Source organism: Periophthalmus magnuspinnatus, chromosome 22, assembly GCF_009829125.3.
Source record: "Periophthalmus magnuspinnatus isolate fPerMag1 chromosome 22, fPerMag1.2.pri, whole genome shotgun sequence".
Taxonomy (NCBI): Eukaryota; Metazoa; Chordata; class Actinopteri; order Gobiiformes; family Gobiidae; genus Periophthalmus; species Periophthalmus magnuspinnatus.
Window position 1 is genome coordinate 1,556,823 of NC_047147.1, and position 27,872 is coordinate 1,584,694.

The following is a 27,872-nucleotide window of genomic DNA, read 5'->3' on the forward strand; positions in this document are numbered from 1 at the left end:
TTAAATCTAAATGAAGATATGTACAGGCCATGTGTTTGATGATTAAAAACCTTTCCAGCTGTGTTATTTTGCAGTACATTCTTCTGGGCTGGTTTAGGGAAACAAAAGAAGATACACTGAATACAGGAGTGTGCAGTTATTCCCAGACAATAAGAAGAAGAAGAATACATTATTATCATTAAGGGGGGGGGGGGGGGGGTGCCTGCGTGCGTGCATGCGTGCGTGCAGACCAGCTGGTTTGCACAATATGAGTTCATGAGCATTATTTCATTATGCGCCCCCTGGTGGCACATGTCATTTACCTTAGCGTTAGTAAATCAAGATACCAGTTTGATGTAGTGCTGCACTGTTAGAAAATACACTACAATAATAAAAGGAAATGAACTGGCATGGCCGGGAACAGTGCCCTCTACTGGTATTAAAGTGGTTTAGCCACAGATAAAATTAAAACTGTCCCAAATATCCCACTTTATGTAGAACTAATAAGTGTTATCTGGTTTATAGACTATGGATGTAAAAATGATATTGGTTGCCTCTGTCTCTGTTATTACATTTTAACAAGGCATATTTTGTTAAAGTTATGAAGTAGCTACAACTGGGAAAAAATCATGTCGAATGTTATATTTGCCTATTGATATTCAAAGTGAACGAATGCACAAAGACAGCAGTAGAAGTACGGTCCGTGGTGTAACCCTGTCCCATTTCAGTAAGACTCACTGAGGAGGACACATTTTCAGCCGGGTACTTCGAACAATACTTCGAATGGTACGTTGAACGGTACATCTGGCGAATTGGGATATGGCCCAGGACTCAAGGACTTGACTAGGATTAAACCTTATTATTACCCACAATTATAACCATGGAGACTAACACATATATAATAAAACCAAGTCTGGAACAGGACCAAACCAAGACAACTTCTGGACTAAACTTGGCTCAACCACAAGTTTGGACACAGTATAATGATGTATACAGTATAATAATAATGACAATAATACAGCAGAACTCACTCACTACATGGTCTAGTGTACGGCCAAGTGTGTGGCCCCCGGTGTGTGGCCCCCGGGGTGTGGCCCCCGGGATGTGGCCCCCGGGATGTGGCCCCCCAGGATGTGGCCCCCCAGGATGTGGCCCCCCAGGATGTGGCCCCCGGGGTGTGGCACGGTGTCTGGCACAGTGTCTGGCCCTGACAAAGGCACTCACCTGGTATAATAAAGTCATAGAAGTATTCCATCATCTTCTGAAAAATCTGATTTGCTTTTTTCAAACGAGTCATTCCTTCACTCAGAAACTCAGGCTTCCCAAGACCAGCCTCCAATAAGTAGATTCCCACCTGAAAAACAGATATTATGTTTAAGGACAAGATAACGCAAGGAGCTGAACTAGTAGTGGAAGTAGAAGCAGTAATAGTAATAGCTGTAGTAATAGTAGTAGTAGTAGTAAGAAGGTGAAGTAGTCAGGAAATTGGACGTACAAAATTTAAAGTGTACATTAAAACTTTGTTAACATTCTCATATTTCTAAAACAGATCAAATTTTTCCATCATAACTTGGTGAAGTGGATGTTCTAAAATAATATAATTATAATATATACATTATACAGTGTTTTCTATATATTTAGGAAGATTGTCGTGGCACAAAGTATTTTTATGTGAATAACTCATTCCATGGAGTGGAGTATGAATGGCACTTACCACTAATGCAGTGGTTCTTAACCTTGTTGGAGGTACTGAACCCCACCGGTTCCATATGCACATTCACCGAACCCTTCTTTATTGAAAGATAAAATATAATTTTTTTCTAATTCAAGACATATGTGTGTTTTACTGGTGCACAAAATAAATCGTGCATTAATATCACTGTGTTCAAAGAATAAAACCAATACAATGTATAAACTCACAACAAATTACATACATACCTTTTCACAAAGACATGACCTTTTTTAACACTACCACACTATCATCTAATTTCCATCACACTAGAATAATAATGAATATTTACTGCAAATCAGTGTGACTTCTGCTGTTGCCTTTGAGAGACCAGTTCAGAAATGCATGGCTTCACCTTGGCCACTCTCATGTCATTTTCACAGCAAAGTCTGTTCCTTTTCTTCGTTTTTATGTCGTTTTATGTTTTTATGCCGTTCAAAGTGACAGTATTCAATGACCAATACACAGAGAGAAATCTGTATCTGCACACCCAGCTTCTCTATTACTGTACATTTACATATCATATCAAAACACAATATATATAATGTGTATTTGTAAATAAAATATATTCAAAACAACTGGTATGGGTCAAAATAAATATATATTTACAAACCACATACTGCAAACAGTGAACAAACACACACTGGAAACTAATAATACACTGTACATGTGACAGTGTGACAGTCATTCTGTGACAGAGGTTGGAGGATCGAGTCCCGCTCGGACCAACTTCTGTCATTGTGTCCTTAGGCAAGACACTTCCCAATCTTTCACGCACACTTTGGTGGGTGCGTGAATGATTGGTGGTGGTCGGGGGCGCAGATTGGCATTAGCTAATGCTAATGATTACACATAATACACATTTGACCCACAATTAAGTCAATAGCAGAATAAACCACGCATCCAGGAACAGCATCCAGTCCATCAGCACATCAGGTCCTCTACTCCTCAGTCCACCATGAGATCTTCACTCGGTTCCACGAACCGCTCCGGGTTCGAGATGCCTCTTGTTTAACTTGTACAAACATCCACAGTGTCCTCGGTCACGTACTTCCTTTGTTTTGTCCGTTTCGTCATGTTTAAAACGCAAAACTGCTGCAAAACAGTGCGTAAAGTTACGCAATTACGCGCGCCTAATGTTACGCGCGGATCTTTGCCCGAGGGCGGGCCGTCGGAACGTTAAGCACTTAGAATCATTAGCGAGTCTTCACTCCACATCGGCTAAAACTCTGGGAGCGGGACATGAGGACGTCCGTCAATGACGTTGATAAGCTGCACAATACGTATGTGAATCACATAATTGGCTGGAGCAGCTCGTCCCCGGTCACACTCACTGACTCACATTGAAAAAGAGACCGTGTCAGCAGTGCGCAATTGCGCGCGCGCTCAGCTTGGAGTGAGCAGTGTTCGATAGGCACAGCAAAGGTGCATTTGTCGAATTAGGACACGGCCAGCGTCTGGAGACGCTCGCAGTCCGCGAATCATATGAGTCTGGTGCGTGTCTTGACCTCCGCCGAACCCCTGGGACTGACTCACCGAACCCCTAGGGTTCGATCGAACCCACGTTAAGAACCACTGCACTAATGTAATCATTAAGCACTCATTTCTGACCTGTGACGTCTCTAGTTTATGATAATACAGAGTGAAAATTCACATGTCAGAATAGTCCAGGTTGTTATTAGAGTCTAGGGAAGACTGTTAGACTCTGGGGGGCGTCATAGCCTCCTGTATTAATGAGAAACACTGGTATCTTTACCTTATATGCGTCTTCTTGTGGTTGGTGACAGAGCTGAACCACTCTCCTCTGAAGAAGCCAGTCCACATCCCTCAGTGAAATCTTGCTCAAACTGCACTCTGCTTTGATCGTGTCCTCTTTGGACTCACTCTGAGCCCCTGAGTCCTCGTCAGAACCATTATTTCTTCTGTAACTTAAATAAAACAGCTGATCTTTCCTTTGGAGCAAGAACGTTCTCTGTTCAAAGTTTGAAGGAAGCCATTTTGGCTGAACAGTGAACTCTCCTATTAAGGCTTTCCATATGGGCCCATGGTGAGTCCATGGTATTACTTTCACAGATACAACAGGAGAGGGCGGAGTGTCTATGGATGTACCTGGTGACTCCTCAGTAAGTTTAACACTGACACAAGCTGCAGTTTCATGTTTAGCTTCACTGGCTGGAGCCTGTTGGATAAAGCTGGAGCAGGTTGGGATGTGTTCTGGATCATCTTCCAAACTGACTTCGTTTTTCCGGTCCTCAAGCATGTTCCATTCGAGCCTCTTCTTCGCCTCCTCGTCCACCCTCACCGGAGGAGCACGCTTCCTCCTGCTGCTCATGGTGCCACGCTGTAAAACAAGTTATATCATAATTTTAGACACAAAGTATTTTTTTACTGTAGTTATGTGTGAAATTGACAAAAATCCTGTATATATCTTGATATTTCTCAACTATTGCTCTAAAAGTGAATAAGACATTAGACTATGGTGGCCCCCATAGTAAAATTGTTCCCCCATAGTCTGAAAATAATCTGAATGAAAAATTGGTCAAATTAATTATACATCCTACCTGTAGACTTGTCTTAAACAGGTAGAAGTAATTATATTTTCACTGTATTTAGTTGTTTTTTATCAGCAGAGCCAAAAAGTCAGATGTATTCTCCATATATTGTACTGAATAAAATTATTCAAATATGGATCAGTTGTGCCACAGTCTCAGTATTAACTTGTGTGAAACACTGTAGGAAGTAAAACATTAAAAACATAAATATCACTTTATAACACTGCAGGTTTCTATGTTGTAAATCAGGGGTGCCCAAACTCTTTTCACCAAGGGCCATATCTTGATAAATATTCGTCACAGAGGGCCACAGACCAGTGGTCAATACAGTGGATAATTCAGATGGTGCATTTAACACAGTTTTTACTTCATACTTTAAATAAGGCTTGGAATATTAATATTAGGTCTGTATGACAATGCAAAGTGATGTTATTCAGGTTATATTGGCAGGGTTACTCAAATTTGTTGTTTTTGATCAATTGGGCCAGTTCAACTGAAGGCCAAAAGGCCAATAAAAAATTGGTCTGAGGCCCCCAGGCCATAGTTTGGACACTCCTGTTCTAAATGTTCACAAATCTAGTAAAGTATTATTTTGGAGACTGTGCATTGCCCACCTCGACCCTCAGCTTAGGAATAAAACACTAACGTGGAACATTTTATTAAAACCTGATGCTAAAAGATACAGTTTGATCATTTTTATTATTCTGCAGTAAGCTTTAAGTATCCAAAAGTGTAAAGTGTCATTGTGCTGTGATATTGGAAACATAGTAGTTGTTTTCAATAAAAAGACTGTGCTCCTCCTCCACTGCTTTAAGGTTCAACAAACTATAATTCTAACTTCATGTAAAATCATAAATAAGCGGGAAGGGCCTGTTTAAAGATGAAACAGGAGCGTTTAAGCACTTCCCCTCCAAAAAATGTTACTTAATATAATGTTTGACCATATTCACCTCCATATCCACAAAAATATACACACTCTAACAAACAATATCAAAGTGTGCAATGTGTGAACTATGAGGCATTTATCCCAGAGTCATTAACGTTAATTACGTTACGTTAATTAGTTTAAGTAGCACAGAACCATCTACTGAGTGTTTGAATGAATTATCTATTATTCAATATATTCTCTAAATGAAATCAACCTTAAACAAAGAAACACTCGTTGCAAGCATGTTTGTTTGTCAAAGTGCTGTTACTTAACGCTAGATTTAAAATGCATAATGTAAACACTGCGTTATAGTGGGTTTTACGCAAAAAAAGATTATGCAAAAATAGCACATTTACCTTTGAAGATTCACAGAAGACACGGAAATTGTTGTCACAGCTTGAAGGGTCGTTTCATGAAGCTGTATTTCTTATTTTTGTGTCAGAAAGAATCAAAATATCAGGGCTCAGTCACCGCTCCGTGTTCTCCGCCATGTTTAAATGACGGAAGTGACGTCACAGTGTTTTAGGGCGACTTCCGCTGGAATAAATAAATGTCTTCATTTGAACAAAATACTGATATAAGCCTGACATTTGCAAGACACGAGTGAATTACTTCTGCAGAGCTGTGATTTTGAGTTAAGCTGAAATATTTTACCTGATAATGCTAATTTTAATGTTTTAACAAATTAACTTGTTTATAGAGCTGTTACAGTTTTACCTACGTTTATATGTTCATTTCGAGTTATGATACATTCAATTCAATTAATTTTATTTTTGTAACGCCCAAAATCACAGTTGTCTCGAAGGGCGTTCATGTTTTGGTTGATGGAGGAAACCGGAGTACACGGAGGAAACCCATCCAGACACGGGGAGAAACATGCAAAGCCCCACACAGAAAGGCCTGGGCGACCCGGGGATCGAACCAAACCTTCTTGCTGTGAGGCATGAGTGTTGCCACTCAGCCACCGTGCTGCCTACACACAAAAACAAACAGGAAAATCAAACAACAGGAAAAATCAGACAAAACAAGAAAAATCGGCCAGGCGAGTGTACATGTTGTTTATTTGCAGAAATCTGAAATTTTAGCTAACTTTTGTAAAGATGCACGCTTCACCACAAGATGGGAGCAGACTCCACGTGTCATTCTCTGGCGCAACAACAAACCCACGTGCATCCAAGCGTCATACTTTAAAGTTGTCGAATGTTTACATAAATGTCCAGTGGTGGAAACGAATTAAAGTGTAGGAGTCACATGGCTAAAAACGGACTGCACTGTAGTGGTTTTTACAACACTAACATTTCAAACTTGATTTCGATACTTTAAAATAGACTTGATACCGATTTTAATACCCATGATCATTTTAAAAGCTCTGTTTTATTATTCAACACAAAATAATAGTATTTGTTTATTATCCTATGTGGTCTTATATTAGCTCTGATAAAACTCAAGATAAAACAGAACAGGTCAAATTAGACCCAGCGATGTGATTTTTTGCAGTATTGATACCTCCTCAGATTATCTTGTTTTGATATTAAAACTAGTATCAAAACGGGTATTGAAACTAGTATCTGATTTCTGTCAACCCTGCTGTACAGTACTGTATGTACTGTACAGTGTCTGTAGGTGTGTGTGTGCCTGTAGATATGTGTGTGTCTGTAGGTGTGTGTTTCTGTAGGTATGTTTGTCTGTAGGAGTGTGTTTCTGTAGGTGTGTTTGTCTGTAGGTGTATGTGTGTTTGTAGGTACGTGTGTGTCTGTAGGTGTGTGTGTGTAGATGTGTGTCTGTAAGTGTGTGTGTATGTCTGTAAGTGTATGTGTGTGTCTGTAGGTGTATGTGTCTGTAGGTGTATATGTGTGTCTCTAGGTGTAATGATTGGGAACTCTATAATTTGAAATGTAATAAAGTACAATTACATGCCTAGAACAAGGGATGAGTAAGTCTAGAGATTAGATTAGATTTAGATTAGATTTGTGATTTATGTTTTAAAAACAGGAGTCTGTTCAAAGTTCACATTTCAGAACATGTTTGTACACATCTAAACTACAGGGTTAGATTTTTGTATGCAGAATAAGACCCCATGGAGACACAGGGAGGGCATCTAACACACAGTGACATTTCAGAACATGTTTGTACAGATCCAAACTACCAGGTTGGATGTTTTTGTGCAGAATAAAACAGGAGATTTAAAAAACTGCAGCCTTTTTGGTGTTTTGGAAGCTTGGCAGAGTGGCCGTGCTATGAGGGGCACTGCCGTGAGTGTGACCCGTTTTCGAGATGCGGTAATGAGGAGGAGGAGTGGGGGGTTCCAGCCTCCTCTTCTTCAGTGCGGACTCTGATGAAGCGGAGGGGAGAGAGAGAGAGAGAGAGACGTTCAGACCTCATCATCTCAGCTGAAGGAAGCAGACCTAGGAGATCCAACTGAAAGAACCATATGCACCAGTGGATTATGAACAGGTCAGTACAGAGCTGTGCACTCTATAGACTTCATTGCAAGAGGTGTGTGCATGCTTTTATATGGATAACTAGCCTCTCGTTAGTTTGTTTGTTTTAGCTATAGGAACTAGTATTGTCATGATACTAAAATTTCAAACTCAATTTCAATACTAAGGAATAGACTCGATACTTAGACAATATACTGTGATGTTCCACATTAAATGTTTGTACTTTGTTTTCTATTCCTGTGTGTCTTATATGTGTAATTCCTCAGTGTCCAGTAGGTTCATAGTGGTCCATGGGTGTATACTTGTCTATTTGTCCTATACTTGTAAAAGATATAGCTCAACATCATTCTAAACAGATTCAGGAAAGCTTCATTTCTGTCAATGGAGTTTTTTTGTATCTGGACTAGTTTTTGTATTCATTAAAGTAACTCGAGACTTATTACTTCTTGAATTTCAAGTTTTGGTTTATATTATTTTGTCATTGATTTATCAAATTGTGCTTCTTAAAAATCACCTTTTGACTTTCTATATTGTTTTGTGGGTGTTTTTGCTCTGGGAGCTGTCTGTGGTACTGAAACATACTTTGTAGTTTACTTATTATACATTTTAGTTTTAATAACTAGCATTTTTCTTTTGTAATAATTAGAATACTTACAGTTCTAGTGCAAACAGCTTGTGGTTTCTTTGTATGGGAGCAAGTTTGTTTAAGTTGTCCTGGTTTATATTTCCAGCCCTCTTACGCGGTAGGCATATGCTCTGAGAAGAACACTGTATAAATGTATTTATAAATGGTATTTATGGGACTACGATGACAGACTGACTCAACTATTTGTTGAATATTGATATGGAACTTTTAATCTAAAATCTCACAATTGTCTAAAAACTGCTTCCCAAAAATGGAATCCATTTGAAGGACACGTAAAGCTGGATATATTGGTGCCAGTAATGCAGTTTAATAATTTGGAGATAAACATTTATAATCACACCTGCTCCTGTTTTTAATGCTTTACTTTTGGCAAGTTTATTTCTTCAGCACATTTCACACACACATTAATTCAAAGTGTTTTATAGAAGAAATGCCAACACTCAAAAGATAGAATATTGATTTCTGAGTTGAAATGGGGCTAATATTTCTCTCTGAAACCTAAGTCCCCACTTGGAGATCACTGGTTGAATTCTGCTGATATATGACCAGCACATTAACAGTTTATTTTAACCATGACGTGATGGCAGGGGGCAGTGGCGGAGTGGTTAGCCCTGTTCCCTCATAGAAAATAGGTCATAGTTTCAGGCCAGACACATGCGCTATGTCGCAGCAGCCAAATGTCAATAATAATAATAATAATCATCATCATTATCATCATCATCATCATCATCATCAGTATTTTTAAATCTGAAATGGACCCATGCTTATATCCTTGTCATTCACCAAAACTCTGGCATTGATTCAGATGACTCCCATAAGATAATTTGTTCTTTGTTATTTAGCAACCTGTCAGGATTTGGGGACCCATGTCTAGAACTTGATCTGGTCTTGGTCAGGACCTCAGCTGGAGAATTTGACCTTTATGTTTATTTTATTTATTTATTTTTTTTTTTGAAGTCTAAAATCACAGGATGTCACAAATTTAACCAAAGGAAAGTTAGAAATCAAACCATGAGACGTCATTGGCCTATATCAGACGGATTAAACATCACAAACAAACAAATTGAAACAAACACATGTTGAACTATCTTAAAGCGGCCCCTGTTTTTAGACCCAAAACTCACAAAAACAAAAAAGAGAACTGTCCCAGACAACCCACTGTCCTTAGACCCCAAACTCACATAAACACGAGAGAACTGTCCCAGAGCGCCCCCTGTTTTTAGATGAATCTGCACACTCCTCACCAGCTCTACATGGTTTGGGAGTAGAACTTAGTATCTTCTTGCTATGAAGCTTACCGTTATGCTATCACACTATTAAGCTAGGTCCTAGAATTGTGACAGTGGGGTAACTGTTGACTGCTGGACTGTATATGGGGACCAATGATGTTCACGGCTCTATCTTTGTCTCACCAATCAGGCAGGCGGGCCCATCTTTCCTTCACCAGTCAAGTAGTCAGCCCAATCTTTTGTCAGCCAGTCGCTGAGACATCTCCATTATTTACAAAGCCAATCAAATACTCCGCTCAATCTTTTGACAGGCCAATCGTAGGCCGAGCTGAGCCCTATGTCCTGCCCCCGCAGCGCGAGCGTTTAAATCCTATGACAGACGTTCTGTGCATCTGCAGGACACTTAAATATCACCGTTTTGTGTTGAGGTAAGTACTTTCACTGTCTATTAAATATCACATGTTTAGCCGTTTCAAACAGAATAAAATGAGCTTCTCTGTTGCCGCTAATGTGACAGAAACGGTCACACGTAGATAACGTCAACTTTAGCGATAACATCAAGTGTCAGTGTGTTTACTGCATTACAACGAAAACAACAGTGTTAAAATGTGTAACTACAGCTGTTTAGTCAAATACTCCGTACTGATGCTACTGGCGGGACACATGGAGATGACTTCATCACATGAACGTTAATGATGGACTAGCCACGTTATTATTAAGCTTCAACATACTCTACAAAAATAACTGCATATCTGTCCTTATTGTGTATATCTAAGTACTGTATATGAAAAAGACATGCACATAAATTGTGCCAATTTAAAACACCTTTTTTGTTGGCTATAGTCCTATAGTACTAATAAATTGTATGTGTGTGATTGTGGTACATGTGTCTGATCCTGTGAGCCCTGCTCAGTGTTTCACACAGACTGTGATGACACTCTGGTGGTGCAAATAGGCTTTTTGGATTATTCTGTCTCATACAGTAGTATCGATTTTGCCTTTGTGCAGTTGTTCCTAATCAGCAGAGTAATTTTAGAGCTTTGTGAAGAGTAACATTGTGTGATTTAATCTGCCAATGGTCCAGGTGCTTTTTTTTTTTTTTTACAATGTTGGATAATTCCAAACTGGGGAACTACCATTGTTTCCTCTGGCGATGGGAAACTAATGCATATTGTGATGTTTTTAAATAATTATAAGGAATTAATACAAATCTTTCTTTCCAAAAAACATGGCTAAACATTCCAATAGCCACAAGGCCATGGATGACAGCGAGATGGAGACTAGCTACATTACTGGCTAGATATAGTCGGCCTTACCTCCACGCATAGTTTGGGCTCTGGAACCCAACTCCTTGAGAGGGGCTGGACTCTCCATTTCTCTGGCATTGCCCACGGGGAGCTGGTGTGGGCTTGCTCATTGCCGCCACGTGTTGGAGTTCACCCCGGTGAACGAGAGGGCCACGTCCCTAGCGCCTTCGGGTCAGGGACAGGTCTCTCACTGTTGTGTCAGCTTACGGGCTGAACAGCAGTGCAGAATACCCAGCCTTCTTGGAGTCCCTGGGAGGGGTACTAGATACGAACCGGGGGACTCCGTTGTTCTCCTGGGTGACTTCAATGCCCATATGGATAATGACATTGACACTGGGAAGGGTGTGATTGGGAGGAATGGCCTCCCCGATCTGAACCCGAGCAGTGTTTTGTTATTGGACTTCTATGCTAGTCACAGTTTGTCCATAACGAACACCATGTTCGAGCACAAGGGTGTCCATCAGTGCACGTGACACCAGGACACCCTAGGTCAGAGGTCGATGATCGACTTTGTTGTCATGTCATCTGATCTCCGGCCGCGTGTCTTGGACACTCGGGTGAAGAGAGGGGCTGAGTTGTCAACCAATCATCACCTGGTGGTGAGTTGGATCTGCTGGCGCAGGGGGAAGCTGGACAGACAAGGCAGGCCCAAGTGCATCGTGAGGGTCTGCTGGGAACGTCTGGCGGAGCCCTCTGTCTGAGGGGTGTTCAACTCACAACTCTGGGAGAGCTTCTCCCTGATCCCGGGGGAGGCTGGGGATATGGACTCTGAGTGGACCATGTTCTCCACCTCCATTGTCGATGCAGCTGCTTGTAGCTGTGGTCATAAGGTCTGCGGTACTTGACATGGTGGCAATCCCCCAACCCAGTGGTGGACACCGTAAGTAATGGATGCCGTCAGGCTGAAGAACAAGTCCTATGAATCCTTGTTGGCTCATGGGACTCCTGAGGCAGCCTCTGAAACCGTCGGACGTCTCAGGAGGGGGAAGCAGTGTTTCACCAACACTGTTTACAGTGCGAATGGAGAGCTGCTGACCTCAACTGGGGATGTTGTCAGGTGGTGGAAGGAATACTTTGAGGATCTCCTCAATCCCACCATCATGTCTTCCGAGGAGGAAGCATAGACTGGGGACCCGGAGGCAGACTCGGTCATCACCCTGGCTGAAGTCATCGAGGTGGTTGGAGCGAGCTCCTCGGTGGCAAGGCTCCGGGGGTGGATGAGAGCTGTCCTGAGTACGTCAAGTCTCTGGATGTTGTGGGGCTGTCTTGGCTGACACGTCTCTGCAACATCGCGTGGCGGTCGGGGACAGTACCTGTGGAATGGCAGACCGGGGTGGTGGTCCCTCTGTATAAGAAGGGGGACCGGAGGGTGTGTTCCAATTACAGGGGAATCACACTCCTCAGCCTTCCCGGTATTCCAGGGTACTGGAGAGGAGAATCCGACCGATAGTCGAACGTCGGATTCAGGAGGAGCAGTGTGATTTTCGTCCTGGTCGCGGAACACTGGACCAGCTCTATACTCTCCATCAGGTCCAGAAAACTGCCGGCAGTAAGTCAGACCTGTTCCCGGTGCATGTTGGACTCCGCCAGGGCTGCCCTTTGTCACCGGTTCTGTTCATATATTTATGGACAGAATTTCTAGGCGCAGCCAGGGGCCGGAGGGGGCCTGGTTTGGGAACCACAGGATTTCATCTCTGCTGTTTGCAGATGATGTTGTCCTGATGGCTTCTTCGAGCCAGGACCTGCAGCAGGCACTGGGGCGGTTTGCAGCCGAGTGTGAAGCGGCTGGGATGAGAATCAGCTCCTCCAAATCCGAGGCCATGGTTCTCGAGACCGGAAAAAAGGTGGTTTGCTCTCTCCGGGTGGGTGGTGAGTCTCTGCCCCAAGTGGAGGAGTTCAAGTATCTCGGGGTCTTGTTCACGAGTGAGGGAAGGATGGAGCGGGAGATTGACAGGCGGATCGGTGCAGCGTCTGCAGTGATGCGGTCGCTGTATCGGTCCGTTGTGGTAAAGAAGGAGCTGAGCCGGAAGGCGAAGCTCTCGATTTACCGGTCAATCTACGTTCCTACCCTCACCTATGGTCATGAGCTCTGGGTCATGACCGAAAGGACAAGGTCGCGGATACAAGCGGCTGAAATGGGCTTCCTCCGCAGAGTGGCCGGGCGCACCCTTAGGGATAGGGTGAGGAGCGCGGTCACACGGGAGGAGCTCGGAGTAGAGCCGCTCCTCCTACACGTTGAGAGGAACCAGCTGAGGTGGCTCGGGCATCTGCTTAGGATGCCTCCTGGACGCCTCCCTAGGGAGGTGTTCTGGGCATGTCCCACCGGGAGGAGGCCCCGGGGAAGACCCAGGACACGCTGGAGGGACTATGTCTCTCGGCTGGCCTGGGAACGCCTTGGGGTCCCACCGGAGGAGCTGGAGGACGTGTCCGGGGTGAGGGAAGTCTGGGAGTCCCTGCTTAGACTGCTGCCCCCGCGACCCGGCCCCGGATAAAGCGGAAGAAGATGGATGGATGGAGGTCCAGAAAAAGGTGGTTTGCCCTCTCCGGGTGGGTGATGAGTCCCTGCCTCAAGTGGAGAAGTTCAAGTATCTCGGGATCTTGTTCACGAGTGAGGGAAGGATGGAGCGTGAGATTGACAGGCGGATCGGTGCAGCGTCTGCAGTGATGCAGTCACTGTATCAGTCTGTTGTGGTAAAGAAGGAGCTGAGTCCAGGCAAAGCTCTCGATTTACCGGTCAATCTACGTTCCTACCCTCACCTATGGTCATGAGCTCTGGGTAATGACCAAAAGGACAAGGTCGGGAATACAAGCGGCTCTGTAGGGTGGCCGGGCACACCCTTAGAGATAGGGTGAGGAGCTCGGTCACACAGGAGGAGCTCGGAGTAGAGCTGCTGCTCCTACATGTCGAGAGGAACCAGTTTAGGTGGCTCGGGCATCTGCTCAGGATGCCTCCTGGACGCCTCCTTCGGGAGATGTTCTGGGCATGTCCCACCGGGAGGAGGCCCCGGGGAAGACCCAGGACATGCTGGAGGGACTATGTCTCTCAGCTGGCCTGGGAACGCTTTGGGATCCCACTGGAGGAGCTGTAGGACGTGTCCGGGGTGAGGGAAGTCTGGGAGTCCCTGCTGGATGGAAGTCATTGTGTGCATACAGCATCCAACATGTAGAATATATGCAGATTTCAAGATGGTAACTTGCGTTTTCTTTACAGATAGAAAAGTGCCCTCTGCAGCTCAGAAGGTCAACAGATACTTTTCTCCCAGCCACAGAAGTGCACCTATGGATTTCATCCTCAAAATGCAATTTCCTTTTGGCAACATATTGCAAAGTATATAATTAACACAAAGACATTTCAATACCTTAATGTGTTCTTGGGTGTGTTGTTCCACAGCAAAAGAAATGGCATAGCAGGTAAAATAGGGAGTGCATATTACAGTACCTACAGTAAGTGAATACTTTGCTAGAGGCTAGTTTTGTGTTGGTTACTACAAATATTAGTTACAATATAAAGCAGCTTGTAAACAGTACAGAAACCTGTTAAAATTCAGCTGTACAGATCCAGACCTGCTTCATATTTGCATATTAATGTTATAACTTTAAATTATGTCGCCAGTTATCAGACAGCTGATGTTGATCTTACTGTTGCTCTCTGTGTGAACTGTGGCTGCTGCAAAGATGTGGGTGCGACCAAACTTCTAGGGCTGCAGCCATCAGAGACAGGTGAGGGCTTGCAGGAAATTGACAGCAGCAATGCCACTCTTTACTTTACTTATAGATCGTGCTGATTACAGTGCATACTTCACCTCTACTTCTTGCTCTCCATCTGTCTGAGCCAGCTGGTCAATCATCTGCACCTGCTCCTCAGTCCACTCACCTGCCTGCTGTCCAGTCTGCTCCTCAATCCACTCACCTACCTGCTGTCAAGCCTGCTCCTCAGTCCACTCACTTATCTGCTGTCCAGCCTGCTCCTCACTCCACTCATCTGCCTGCTGTCCAGTCTGAATTATCTTCACAGCAAGCTGTAAGTTAAATACTCATGAAGCACAATAATTATTGTCGTCAGTACTTGAGGACTAATGTATATACTAATTTTTAGGCTGTGGATGAGCACAGAATGCCTGGAATGGATCATGTTGACCAGCTTGCAGAATTTTTGGTGGAACTAAGAACTGAGAAAGGTCTAAGTCTTATCCACCAGCAGGCTAGCACCATTGTGGGTCTGTGGCAGAACCTGGATCAACACGATAAGAGCAGAATTTTGTATGCTGTGTGACAACAGGATAGGCTGCTTACTGGGCATTTTAGGTCACCCAAAAAGTAGCTGTTTATGCAGGAGTTGACAGCACAAAAGGTGTGTTCTTGGTTCTACTGAGGCTGCAGCTCAGCGGCCAAACTGCAGCCGCCTAGTGTAAACTATATTCATTTGATTATGTAACATTCATAACAGCTCTAAAAAAAACTGGACACCAAACCATATCAAGATGGTCACTAATTCTAAATGATTATAAAAAGATACGGCAGCTCATTTTGAACAATGGGATTTATCATGAAAGATACCACCCTACAATTAGTTACTGTAAATCAAACCAGCTTAATACAGTGGCATAATAAATGGTTTAAGGCTCAAGATTTTGCCATTCTGCTGCAAGGGTTGGCATTGCCTGTTGAACAATCCCTCGCCAGTGGACCACTACTCCCCATCAATACAAAGTCCACTGAAGTCACTCCACACAGACATGAGCACGTTTACAGCATGCCACCTGACACAACTGGGCAGGCAAACACCAAGCTCCGTGTCAGGGACAGAGCAGAGCTGAGACCCATTCAGCCAAAACCATCAACATCTCAACCAGTTTTTTTTATGCCATTAATACCACGTCAGACCATAGCACCAGGCAACATGATGCACTCCTACTGATCCTGCCCAAATACAAGACAAAACACAAAAACGTAAGTACACAAGGACAGTCACCTCCAACAGATGCACCAAATGCAGACACTGGAAATAGCCAATTTAAAGGCAGAATTCACTGACATTATATATATATATATATATATATATATATATATATATATATATATATATATATATATAGTATATATATATATATATATATATATATATATATATATATATATATATAATTTTAATTTTTTTTCTGGGTTAGGGGATTACTGTATATAAAAGTACTCAAGCCTTTTGTAAATATTTTTGGAGTATGTTGTAAATAGAAGTTTTGTGATACAACAATAATAAAAATATAAAAATTGTCTATAACAATAGTTAATAATTTGTTGAGCATGTACATTAGTTATGGGTTGTAAATATGTATATAATATATTCTTGTGTACATACTTTTATAATAGATATTTTCTGTTTTTGAAAGGAATAAAAATTCCCTAATTTCTTAACTTCCAATACCGTGTTTTTGCTTTTTCTTTTGATTAGTTGACAGATGATAATAAATGAAGTCAAACAAACACATGATAGATATTATAATATACTATATATTTTATACTAAATTATTTTAGATACACAGTTACTATATTATGTGATCTAATATTAATGAGGTAAAATGAGGATCACCAGCTCCAGTAGCCTGACTGACTGTCATGAATCCTAAAAGATCATCTGGGGGTGCATGCACCTAAGCCTGGCCCCAGATTTAGAGCTCCCCCTAACATCTGCTTATTTAGCTTGTTTTTATAAACACAATTTGATATAACAGTGATTATTTTATGTGTAGCATTAGTAACATTGCATATAAATTAACTGAATACATAGTGGTCAACTGAGTCTTTGCCATAGTTACCATGTTTAATCCATTGTTTTTTAAATAAATGTACAGTATATTACTACTATTGCTACTAATATTGCACAAAACATTTGACAAATTCAAATGAATAACCCTTTTGGCAATGTACAATAAAGTTGTAGGCCATTAAATAAAAGGATCTGATTCTGATTATGTTGAAAGCTCCATAGAGCTACTTGGTAGAGGCTGGGACTTGAACTCGGGTTTTTTCCTCCCCCCTTCTCCCCCTCCCCCTCAAATCTTCCCCATCTTACACAGACGATTGTTCCCCAGCTTTGGCGGAGTTGATAGAGCATTTGTCCACTGATGTGACGATTGATGGTTTGAATCCCACTCTCGACATAAACATCATGGTTGAGCGGTCAGATCCACTGGCACACAGGTGGGCAGTGAAATTCCAGATGCCATAGACGAATGCTGTCATTGTGTCCTTGTTCAAGACACTTAACCCCCCTCACCCCTAGTATCTACATACACTGGTGTACAAATGTGTGTGTGAATGGGTGAGTGGTTCCTTGATGTAAAATGGTTGGAGCCTTGAATGTGGAAAAACACTGTATAAAAAATATGATTTCTGGTATTTACCATTTCCATCTTGTGTGTGTTCGCAGGACTGGAGTAATGTAAGAACACAACCTGCAACGATTAATGTCCCGCCCATAATCTGACATGTTCCTCTGGTCTTTCTCTGGACTTCTGGCTCAACCTCCAGCATGACTCTGCTAAATGCCTTCTCCACCCTATACCTCTCGCTGGGGCTGTTCCATGTGTTCATTTTTTGCAAGCCCAACTATGAACGATCTTTGATTCCCAGCTCTGCCACTCGCCTGGTTGCACGTATGGATGGTGACATCATAATCGGAGCACTGTTTTCCGTTCACCACCAGCCGTCGGCAGAAAAAGTTGCCGAAAGAAAATGTGGAGAGATACGAGAGCAGTACGGGATTCAGAGAGTGGAAGCCATGTTCCACACTTTGGACCGGATAAACGCTGATCCAAACCTGCTTCCCAACATAACGCTAGGCTGTGAGATTCGGGATTCCTGCTGGCATTCTTCAGTGGCACTGGAGCAAAGCATTGAGTTCATTAGAGACTCACTTATCTCCATTAGGGATGATAAAGATGGTTCGAGGTGGTGCATTGATGGGGATCCATCTGGTCAGCCTCCCTCGACTAAGAAACCCATTGTGGGAGTGATTGGACCTGGGTCCAGCTCTGTGGCCATCCAAGTTCAAAACCTCCTTCAGCTCTTCAACATCCCACAGATTGCATATTCAGCCACAAGCATTGATCTGAGTGATAAGACTTTGTTTAAGTATTTTCTGAGAGTGGTGCCTTCGGATACGCTTCAGGCCAGAGCCCTACTGGACATCGTGAAGAGCCACAATTGGACGTATGTGTCAGCCGTGCACACAGAAGGTGAGAAGACAATCTATTCATGTGGAATTATCACAAACCTGCCTTTAGTTTAACTAGAGACAGAGTTTACTGTATCACTATCAGATAACAGATGTGTGGGCCTGATTTATGGTTAATATCTCTGTAACAAGCAAATGGAGAAGTGTCCCAGAGCGCCTCCTGTCCTTAGACCCTCCTTCTCAGCAAGGAGGGTCAGAAGACACACATAGGTTATGTTCATACCTCATCCTGAAATAAAGCCTTCCTTCGTATTATCACTCCTGGGGACAATTCAGCTTTTTCTGTTTCGATACTGATGTAGGTATTTTTCTTTAAGTCTCTGCTGACCCCTGAGGTCGACAGATACAGAGACTATGTGTTTTATATCTGTTATTAGTCATACCCTGCCCAGCCAAGAAAAAGTCGCCACCTGGATTTAACTAAGCAAATAGGTATGAGCCTCCTGCAGTTGGTCAGGTTTAGGTTCAGCTACCTGAATATACTGAATGTCCAGGTTATTTTATCAATGGATTTTTTTCTTCCCTGATGGCATGGACATATTCCAAGATGACAGCCTGATTATTTATCAGGCTCAAATTGTGAAAGAGTGGTTCAGGGACCATGAGACATCATTTTCACACATAGATTGGCCACCGTACGGTCCAGATGTTAAGCCCATTGAGAATCTTTGGGATGTGTTGGAGAAGGATTTTGCAGCGGTCAGACTCTACCATCATCAGTGCAAGATCTTGGTGAAAAATAAATTCTACACTGGATGGAAATAAATCTTGTGACGTTGCGGAAGCTTATCAAAACAATGCCACAGCAAATGCGTGCCGTAATCAAAGCTAAAGGCAGTCCAACCAAATATTAGAGTGTGTGACCTCTTTTTTTGGTGTTTTGTCTTTTGGCCAGTCAGTGGATAAAGAAATCACTAAGAACAAGTTTAATATAATGAGATGTTTGGACCCACATTGTCCAGTAAATGATCTTATTGCACCAGTTTATCGACCAAAATGGGATATCTTTGAACCAATGTCTTTGAAGCAATATCTTTGAACTAATATCTTTGAGCCTTGATCTGATCCACCTGAATGTTCCATACCAGTGCAGTATCAATAAGTCCCCAGTCGTGCTCATATGTTCTTGTCTGGTCCCAGGTAACTATGGTGAGAGTGGGATGGAGGTGTTTAAGGAGCTGGCCGCTCAGGACGGCCTCTGCATCGCTCACTCAGATAAGATCTACTCAAACGCAGGAGAGAAGCACTTTGACCGTCTGCTGAGGAAGCTAAGGGAGCGACTCCCTAAAGCCCGAGTCGTGGTGTGCTTCTGTGAGGGCATGACGGTACGAGGGCTGCTCATGGCCATGCGCAGGCTGGGCATCGCTGGAGAGTTTCTGCTCATCGGGAGGTAGGTCTGCTGAGGAAAATATGTGTTTTCACCTACCCCCTTATCTTTGCCCACCTCCCTATAGTTGTTGTTTTTTGTTGGTTTAATCTGTAGACTATATACAAATGTACATAGCTAACATGCTAGCCTCTACACTCCAAACAACAAGTGACAACACTTTACATTGAAAAACTGTGGCCTCTCCCTCTGTAAAAATTGTTTGTATTGACCCGCTCTACATGATCCTGGTTTTTATTTCACTATTGTGTCAGTCACCTTCTTCAATCAGGCACCTTCTTGCCCCGAGGTTGCTCCTGCTAGCGTAAGCAACAGTTTTGATTGACACTGCACCCGCTCCCTGCTAAACCAGCAGTGCGAGTGGGAAAAGCGTTACATTCAACAGCGTCAATCTAGACTGGCTCTTTAGTTGCTATGATACTTGTGGTCGGAATTCCTAATATGGAACTTGGCTCCAAATTGGCCCCTCTAACTGCAATGAGCTTTATTTGGAGCCGAAAGCTGTGGGTGACGTCACAATCTCTTTGTCCACTTCTTTATACAGTCTGTGGTTTAGTCTTTATTTGATGAGACCATGTACAGGGACGTTAATCTAGTAAAAAATAGAGATGAGACTGTATATATACAGGCCTTTACAGTCTATGGATGTTCCACTCCAGATTATAGCTAAACAGCTAGTTTCCATCTATTTTCTAACTTTTACTTATTCCAAAGAATTTCACGTCAAACACGTAGGGTTCGTAAATGTTGTGTTGCCTTTTTTCTAAAACGATTTCATCCATCAGTAAAGAATCCTTATGTTTCAAACCCTGAGTAGGTGATTGGTCAGTGGATCGATGTCTGTGACTGGGAAGGCATTTGTTCTAAAAGTCTTCTCAAATAATCATGTTTCACTGAGATGCTGAATAAAAACAAGAACAGCTGAAAAATTAAAATAATATGTGCCAGTCTCCTCCTAAACTCCACAGTCAGGAGGGAGAGAGTTTACCCTCTGCTCCTGAGAGTCCCTTAGACTTCCTGATTTGTTCTGTGTCAGAGATGGTCTCATGAATAATGTAGGACTCTGCTGTCAGATCAGGGCCAGTGAATGTGGAACAGAACCTCAAGCCAAAGACGAAGAACATCAGAGAATTAGGACATGAGAAGGAACCAGGACATGAGAAGGAACACAGAACAGGTGAACTGATGATAACATGATAACATATTTTGAATACAGAGAGATACTGCAGTAAACGATAATACTGTGAATAGTATAATACCAAGGACTGTGACGACGCCCGTATGGTGCAGCTGAGGCCCCACACCGGAGCCAGGCCTGGGGTTGGGGCTCGAAAGCGAGCCCTGGTGGGCGGGCCTTTGCCTACGGGACCCGGCCAGGCTCAGTCCAAAAAGGGCCATGTGGGTTCGCCCTCCTGTGGGCTCATCACTTGCAGAGGGGTTCATAGTGGTTCATAGGGGTCGGGTGCGAGACCCAGTCCACAGACACAGCATCTGGCTGTGGTGACGTGGAACCTCGCTGGGTGGGAAGCCTGAGCTCGTGCAGGAGGTTGGGAGATACCAGCTGGACACAGATGAGCTCACCTCCACACACAGCTTGGGCTCTGGAACCCAATTCCTCGAGACGGGTTAGACTCACTGCTTCTCTGGCATTGCCCGCGGGGACAGGTGTACCCAGGAGTACCCAGCCTTCTTGGAGTCCCTGGAAGGGATACTAGACAGTGCACCGACCGGGGTCTCTGGATGTTGTGGGTCTGTCTTGGTTGACACATCTTTGCAACATCATGTGGTGGTTGGGGACGGTACCTCTAGACTGGTTGACTGGTTGTCCCTCTGTTTAAGAAGGGGGACCGGAGGATGTATTCTAACTACAGGGGAATAATGTCAGCCTTCCCGGTAAGGTCTATTCCAGGGTACTGGAGGGGAGAATTCGACCAGTAGTCAAGATTTTCAGCTCCTCTAAATCTGAAGCCATGGTTCTCAACTAGAAAAAGGTGGCGCCCTCTGGAGGTGGGTGGAGAGTCCCTGCCTCAAGTGGAGGAATTCAAGTATCTCGGGGTCTTGTTCACAAGTGGGGCAAAAATGGAGCATGAGATTGACAGGCAGACTGATGCAACATCTGCAGTGATGAGGTCGCTGTATCAGACTGTTGTGGTAAAGAAGGAGCTGAGTCTAAAGGCAAAGCTCAATATACCAGTCAGTCTATGTTCCTATCATCACCTATGGTCATGAGGCTTAGGTAATGACCAAAAGCACAAGATGGCGGCGACAAGCGGTTTAAATGAGTTTCCTCCGCAGGGTAGCTGGGCGCTCCTTTAGAGATAGGATGAGGAGCTCAGTCACACAGGAGGAGCTCAGAGTAGAGCTGCTGCTCCTCCACATCAAGAGGAGCTAGCTGAGATGGCTTGGGCATCTGTTCAGGATGGTGCCTGGATGCCTCCCTGGGGAGCCGTTGGGAGGAGGCCACAGGGAAGACTCAAAACACGCTGGAGGTCTCTCTGGATGTCTCTCGACTGGCCTGAAGTGACTTATTCACCCCTCCACAAATCTTATAGTACTACAACAAAAATAACAAAAATCGTACCACCTTTACAAAGAAAATGTCCCTGGGATAAGTACTGAGGCTCAAAATACACTGCCTGGCCAAAAAAAAAAAAGTCACCACCTGGATTTAGCTAAGCAAATAGGTACGAGCCTCCTGCAATTGGTCAGGTCTAGGTTCATCAACTGTATGTGCTCAGAGAATGAGGTCAGCTGACTACCTGAATATACTGAATAACCATCAATGTTTTTTTTCTTCCCTAATGGCACGGCATATTCCAAGGTGACAATGCCAGGATTCATCGGGCTCAAACTGTGAAAGAGTGGTTCAGGGAGCATGAGACATCATTTTCACACACAGATTGGCCACCACAGAGTCCAGATGTTAAGCTTATTGAGAATCTTTGGGATGTGCTGAAGGCTTTGCCCAGCGGTCAGACTCTACCATCATCAATGCAAGATCTTGGTGAAAAATGAATGCAACACTGGATGGAAATAAATCTTGTGACATTGCAGAAGCTTATCGAAACAATGCCACAGTGAATGCCTGCAGTAATCAAAGCTAAAGGCGGTCCAACCAAATATTAGATTGTGTGACCTGTTTTGGTGGCGACTTTTTTTTGGCCAGGTACTGTATATAGTTCCAGCTTTTATATACACTGAACCATAAGTCGATGTAGTGATTATTGTGACAGGACTGACACCTTTAATAAAAATGCAGTAAAAAGAGCAGATAAAAAAAGGGGTATAAACTGTTATCAGGACCACAGTTCACATAAACTTAAGCCTAAACTGTGGCCTGTGCTGTTCAGATCTGAGACTAAATTTCTCATCTCCTCAGTGTTGTTCTCCTCAATGTTGTTCTTCTCAGTGTTGTTCTCCTCAACCCCTGCAGGACGCTCTGTCTGTCCTGGAGAGCAGCTTCAGTGACAGACTGATTCACCCTCGCTGTGTGAAGGAGAGGTTTCGCAGGTCTTTCCTTCCTGCTGCTGTCAGACTGCACAATTAACACTGTTAACACTGAACATGTGTCATTCAACCACACCTATGTGCAATACTCAAGTCACTTTATGGAGATGTTATATTAGAGTCTATTTTTAGATTATTTTTAAGTCTATTTTTTAATTATTTTAAGCTATTTGTCTATTATCTTGTTTTATTGCATGTACCATTTTCCTTCTGTTCTTTAACTGTGCGGTGCAATACTGGAATTTCCCCACTGTGGGACTAATAAAGGCATATATTATCTTATCTTATCTCAGTGTTGTTCTCATCTCCTCTGTTGTTCTCACCTCCTCAGTGTTGTTCTCATCTACTCTGTTATTCCTTTCTGCTCAGTGTTGTTCGCCTCGGTGTTGTTCTCTTTTCCTCTGTTGTTATCATCTCCTCATTGTTGTTCTCATCTCCTCAGTGCTGTAGAGCTGGTAGAGGCTCTGCACATGGCTGACGTTGACAAATGGCTCTGCTCTAATTCTGTGCGACTGGGAACAAGTCTTTAAATTATGCATAGACTCAGGTTTTCATCATCTCTCCATAGTACAATACTCACTCTGCAGCCCCCTTTCAACACATACTCACTACTGCTGCTTTCAACTCACACTCACTGCAGATAATGTTTCAGGAGACACAGAGAGCATGAACGACACTGCAAAAATGAAATAAAATATGTTTAAAGGCACTGTACCTGATTTTTACTTTCTTAAAAACATGAAAAACAGAACTAGTTCATTTTAAACAGTTTGCAGTGGTCCAAAGTTATTCCTCACTTACCTTATGCATTCAGAGCATCCTAATCATTCACCACAATGAGTTTATAAGCAAATTTCATAGTGGCAGTATGCTAATGTGCACTTGCTGATTATCTGACCATAAAACATTTTATAAGTAGATGGTATCTGACTTATTTTGACCTCCAGAGCTGCGTCCACATTATCTTTTTGGGGCTGGACACATGGACACATTCTTCTTCTTCTTCTTCTTCTTCTTCTTCTTCTTCTTCTTCTTCTTCTTCTTCTTCTTCTTCTTCTTCTTCTTCTTCTTCTTCTTCTTCTTCTTCTTCTTCTTATTATTATTATTATTATTATTATTATTATTATTATTATTATTATTATTATTATTACAGTGTACTATGCTGGCCTGTTCTGTGGCAGATGCTCAGGTCTCGTTTTAGCTCTACACCACACTGGGAGGAGCCGTCTGTCCCTTCACACTGACTAGGCCTCATTCCTCATTAGGAGCATGGACCTGAGCCAGACCTGAGGCTGGCTCTGCTTTAAGCAAAGGTGGACCTCATAAAGGGACAGGGATATTTTTGTACCTCTAATGATCTGGACTGATCTCAGTGTTGGAGTCTATACACAAGTAAAGGTACACAATAGTTTCACCTGAACTCTTTCTTAATGAGCCAGTGTAATTATGCAGAAACATTTATTAACTGAGAGAAGTGTCCCAAAGTGAAGCCATTTGGTCACATGCATTGTGTTGTTCCACCTCGTGACCCTAGAAACATTTTTGTTGATATATGAAAAAGCCTCCTGTTGTCTGCATCTCATTAGAAAGCATTTATTGTCTGATAATTAGCATGCTAGTTGTTATTATTGTAATTAGCATGCTAGTTGTTATTAGTTGTAATTACCACACTAGTTGTTGTAGTGTTACCATTGCAGCAAAACTCCATCTCTCAGAGTTCTGTTTTTCATGTTTTGAAGACAGTAAAAATCAGGCATAGTGCCTTTTAATATTGCTATTTTTTCTCCCCCAAATGGTTCATTTAATGCTTTTGCTTGTATATGAAAAGAAAATGATTGAAAAAATGCTTGAAGTTTCACATTGTATTGTTTACGGGGTGAAAACGGTGACTGGTCCATATATATATATATATATGTCATGAGGCACGCATCTCTGCTCCGTTTTTGCCTTCCTGTGTGCTCTCCCCCCTCCCTCACCTGTCTGTACCTGGAGCTGGGCGGAGCCCTCGGCTCCTCCCATGCGCACCTGTGTCCCATCAGGGTAATCACCACCACCTGCCATGCTTAAGAGGAGCTGGGAGAAGACACTCGGTGCCAGACTGTCTGCGTGTCAACGTGATTAGACGTGCTCTATTTTTTGCATTTTCGTCTCTTGCTCTTTTTGATGCTAATTGGAGTTTGCTGCCTCCCAGGTTCCGGTTCTCCTGACCTCCCTAGCTCCTGGCTTCTGGCTCTGTTCCTGACTCCGCGCTTGAGCTCTGGTATTGTCAACTCCTTACCTTCACCTCCCTGTCTCGTCCTGGACCCCGGCAGTACCACCCCCGGCTCTGGTTCCCACTGTGTCTGCTCAGGCTCTGCTTCCTCCGGTTCTGTTCCCAGTCTGGTCTGCGCCCCGCTCCTGACGGATCCCTGTTCCCGTCTCAGCGTCTCCCCGACGCGCCCCTGGCTCTTGCTCACGCCCTGCCCGCGTCTCTTGTTGGATTATTGGACTATTGTTATATTTATCACTAACTGTAAATAAAACACTGTAAACCTGTCTGGAGTTCTGCACGTCTTTGGTCCACCCCCAACCCCTTCATTACGACAATATATTATTGACTAGTAATAAGTCAACGTATCTAGAACTAAATGTGAACTAGAGCAGGATCTGGGTTCACACTTCAAACTTGGCACTAAACCAAGACTAGACCAGCATTACCTAGACCAGGAACACAACACTTAAAGAAAAGACCCAAAGATGTTTTACATAAGGAGTCTTTAGGACTTCAAGGGCCATATGACTCTACTTTCATGTTGTTCTAAAGTTGTGTCCTCATCACAAAGTCTTAACGACTGACAGGGGCACCATTCAGTACTCGAGTTTATTTATAGAGAATATAATGCAAATGAAGGTAGATGGATCAGACAGTTGAGAGCAGAGTTGTTTGTAGTAGTCTTTGAGCATGTCGTGGGCAGCGGGGTCAGAGATGAGGTATCCCAGTCAAGGTGAACTGGGTCAGAAGGTGTGAGTTTTGTACCAGTCTTGGACAGATGGGTCGGTGAGGAACAAAAAACATCCAACTGAGTGCAGAGTAAAAAATGCGAAACATGAGATTGAGCCAAGCAGAGCTGTACCACTGTGGAGTGTCAGGTCCACGGTCCCTTTGTTCTCCCCAGGTACAGTTTGATTACGGAATAAGTTACAGGTGTGCATGGGAGGAGACAAAATCTCCACCGAGCTCCAGGCTCTGAGATAGAAGGGAGTTGGAGAACAGCACAAGAAAGGCAGGACAAACTAGGATCTTGAGACAAACAGACCTGGAGTTGTGTTTTGTTTCATTCACACATGAAACTCTTTTCCACCTTGTGATGTCATCATATGATTGTACAGGAAGTGCTCCACTGTGTTTTTAAAGTCCATACACCTTCACGAGAATAATTTGGATATTTTCAGCCCAGCAATTGCCAATTTCTATTGAAAACTACCAATTCATGACATCACAACATTGAACAGACCATTTTGAGATACTGTATAGACATATTAATAATACAGGGTCACTCAAATGTGTGTGAATGAAGCAAAAGACAACTCCAGGTACAAACGCACTCTAAATCAGCAGTAGAAAAGAACGAAACCAGATCTACATTAACATTAACTAAACCAGAACTAAACCCAGTCTCTGTTTCCATAGTGATGGCTGGGCGGACCGCGTGGAGGTGGTGGAGGGATACGAGTTTGAGGCACTGGGTGGGATTACGGTGAAGCTCCACTCTGAAGAAGTCTCCTCCTTTGATGAGTACTTCCTGAAACTGAAGCTGAGCACAAACCAGAGGAACCCGTGGTTCCCTGAGTTCTGGCAGCACCGGTTCCAGTGCCGTCTGCCCGGACACCCCCAGGAGAACACACAGTACAGGAGGAACTGTTCAGGTACTCAAACTCCTGATAACATTATCATGAGGATCTGGTCAGGTACTCACGCTCCTGATCTGACACATCATTAGGAACTGGTCAGGCATTCACCCTGATCTGACATTATCATTAGGGACTGATCAGGTACTCACACTCCTGATCTGACATTATCATGATGAACTGGTCAGGTACTCACACTCCTGACCTGACATTATCATGAGGAACTGGTCAGGCATTCACTACTGATCTGACACATCATTAAGGGCTGGTTAGGTGCTCACTCTTGATCTGACATTATCATTAGGGATTGTTCAGGTACTCACACTCCTGATATGACATTATCATGAGGAACTGGTCGGGTACTCACAATGCTGACCTAACATTATAATGAGGAACTGGTCAGGTACTCACACTCCTGATCGGACACATCATTAGGGACTGGTCAGGTACTCACACTCCTGATCTGACACATCATTAGGGACTGGTCAGGTATTCACTCTTGATCTGACATTATCATGAGAATTTTGTCAAGTACTCACACTCCTGATCGGACACATCATTAGGGACTGGTCAGGTACTCTCTCCTGATCTGACACATTATCATTAGGAATTAGGATGTATCGGTTATTGGCGATATCAAAGGGTTTTCTCAGATATTGATATCAGTCCAATATTGAAAATGGAGCTGATATTAGCTCAGCTGGTATTTGTCCAGTGATCCTAAGGTTGATGGCTTGAATTCCCATTGTCTACCTACACTGACGTATGAATGCGCGTATGAATGTGTGTGATGTGATTCCTTGTAAAGCGCTTTGAGCCTTGAAGGTGGAAAAGAACTATGGGGGAGCATTGGCCATTCTAGGGGCAGCTATTGCCTCCTCAAGCTCCTGCTTGAAACCAAACTCTAATAATTTGGTGGCAGGAGAACTGGTCACTTGATTAAGACTGTTAGTGACTAATTGCGCCCAGTTGCAGTATCAGCTCTGTTTTGATTAGGTTTGGGGTTGTGATAAAACCATAGACTGTATATATAAATGGACATAGC

At 43.2% G+C, this 27,872-nt stretch overlaps 2 protein-coding genes across 2 annotated transcripts in view; one reads left to right on the plus strand and one right to left on the minus strand.

Annotated features, from left to right (window-relative positions):
* The window catches only part of shprh (SNF2 histone linker PHD RING helicase), a 39,552-nt gene extending 33,848 nt beyond the window's left edge, over window positions 1-5,704 (minus strand). Inside the window, 3 exon segments of the mRNA XM_033988336.2 lie at window positions 1,204-1,333; window positions 3,465-4,049; window positions 5,545-5,704. Coding sequence (XP_033844227.2) covers window positions 1,204-1,333; window positions 3,465-4,040 — 706 coding nt within the window. The 5' untranslated portion in view covers window positions 4,041-4,049; window positions 5,545-5,704.
* Window positions 5,705-17,451: 11,747 nt separating this feature from the next.
* LOC117390828 (metabotropic glutamate receptor 1-like) overlaps window positions 17,452-27,872 on the plus strand; it is a 34,463-nt gene continuing 24,042 nt past the window's right edge. The window contains exons 1-3 of the mRNA XM_055231218.1: window positions 17,452-18,046; window positions 19,186-19,435; window positions 26,610-26,845. Of these exons, the coding sequence (XP_055087193.1) occupies window positions 17,467-18,046; window positions 19,186-19,435; window positions 26,610-26,845 (1,066 nt within the window). The 5' untranslated portion in view covers window positions 17,452-17,466. The remainder of the gene's footprint in view (window positions 18,047-19,185; window positions 19,436-26,609; window positions 26,846-27,872) is intronic.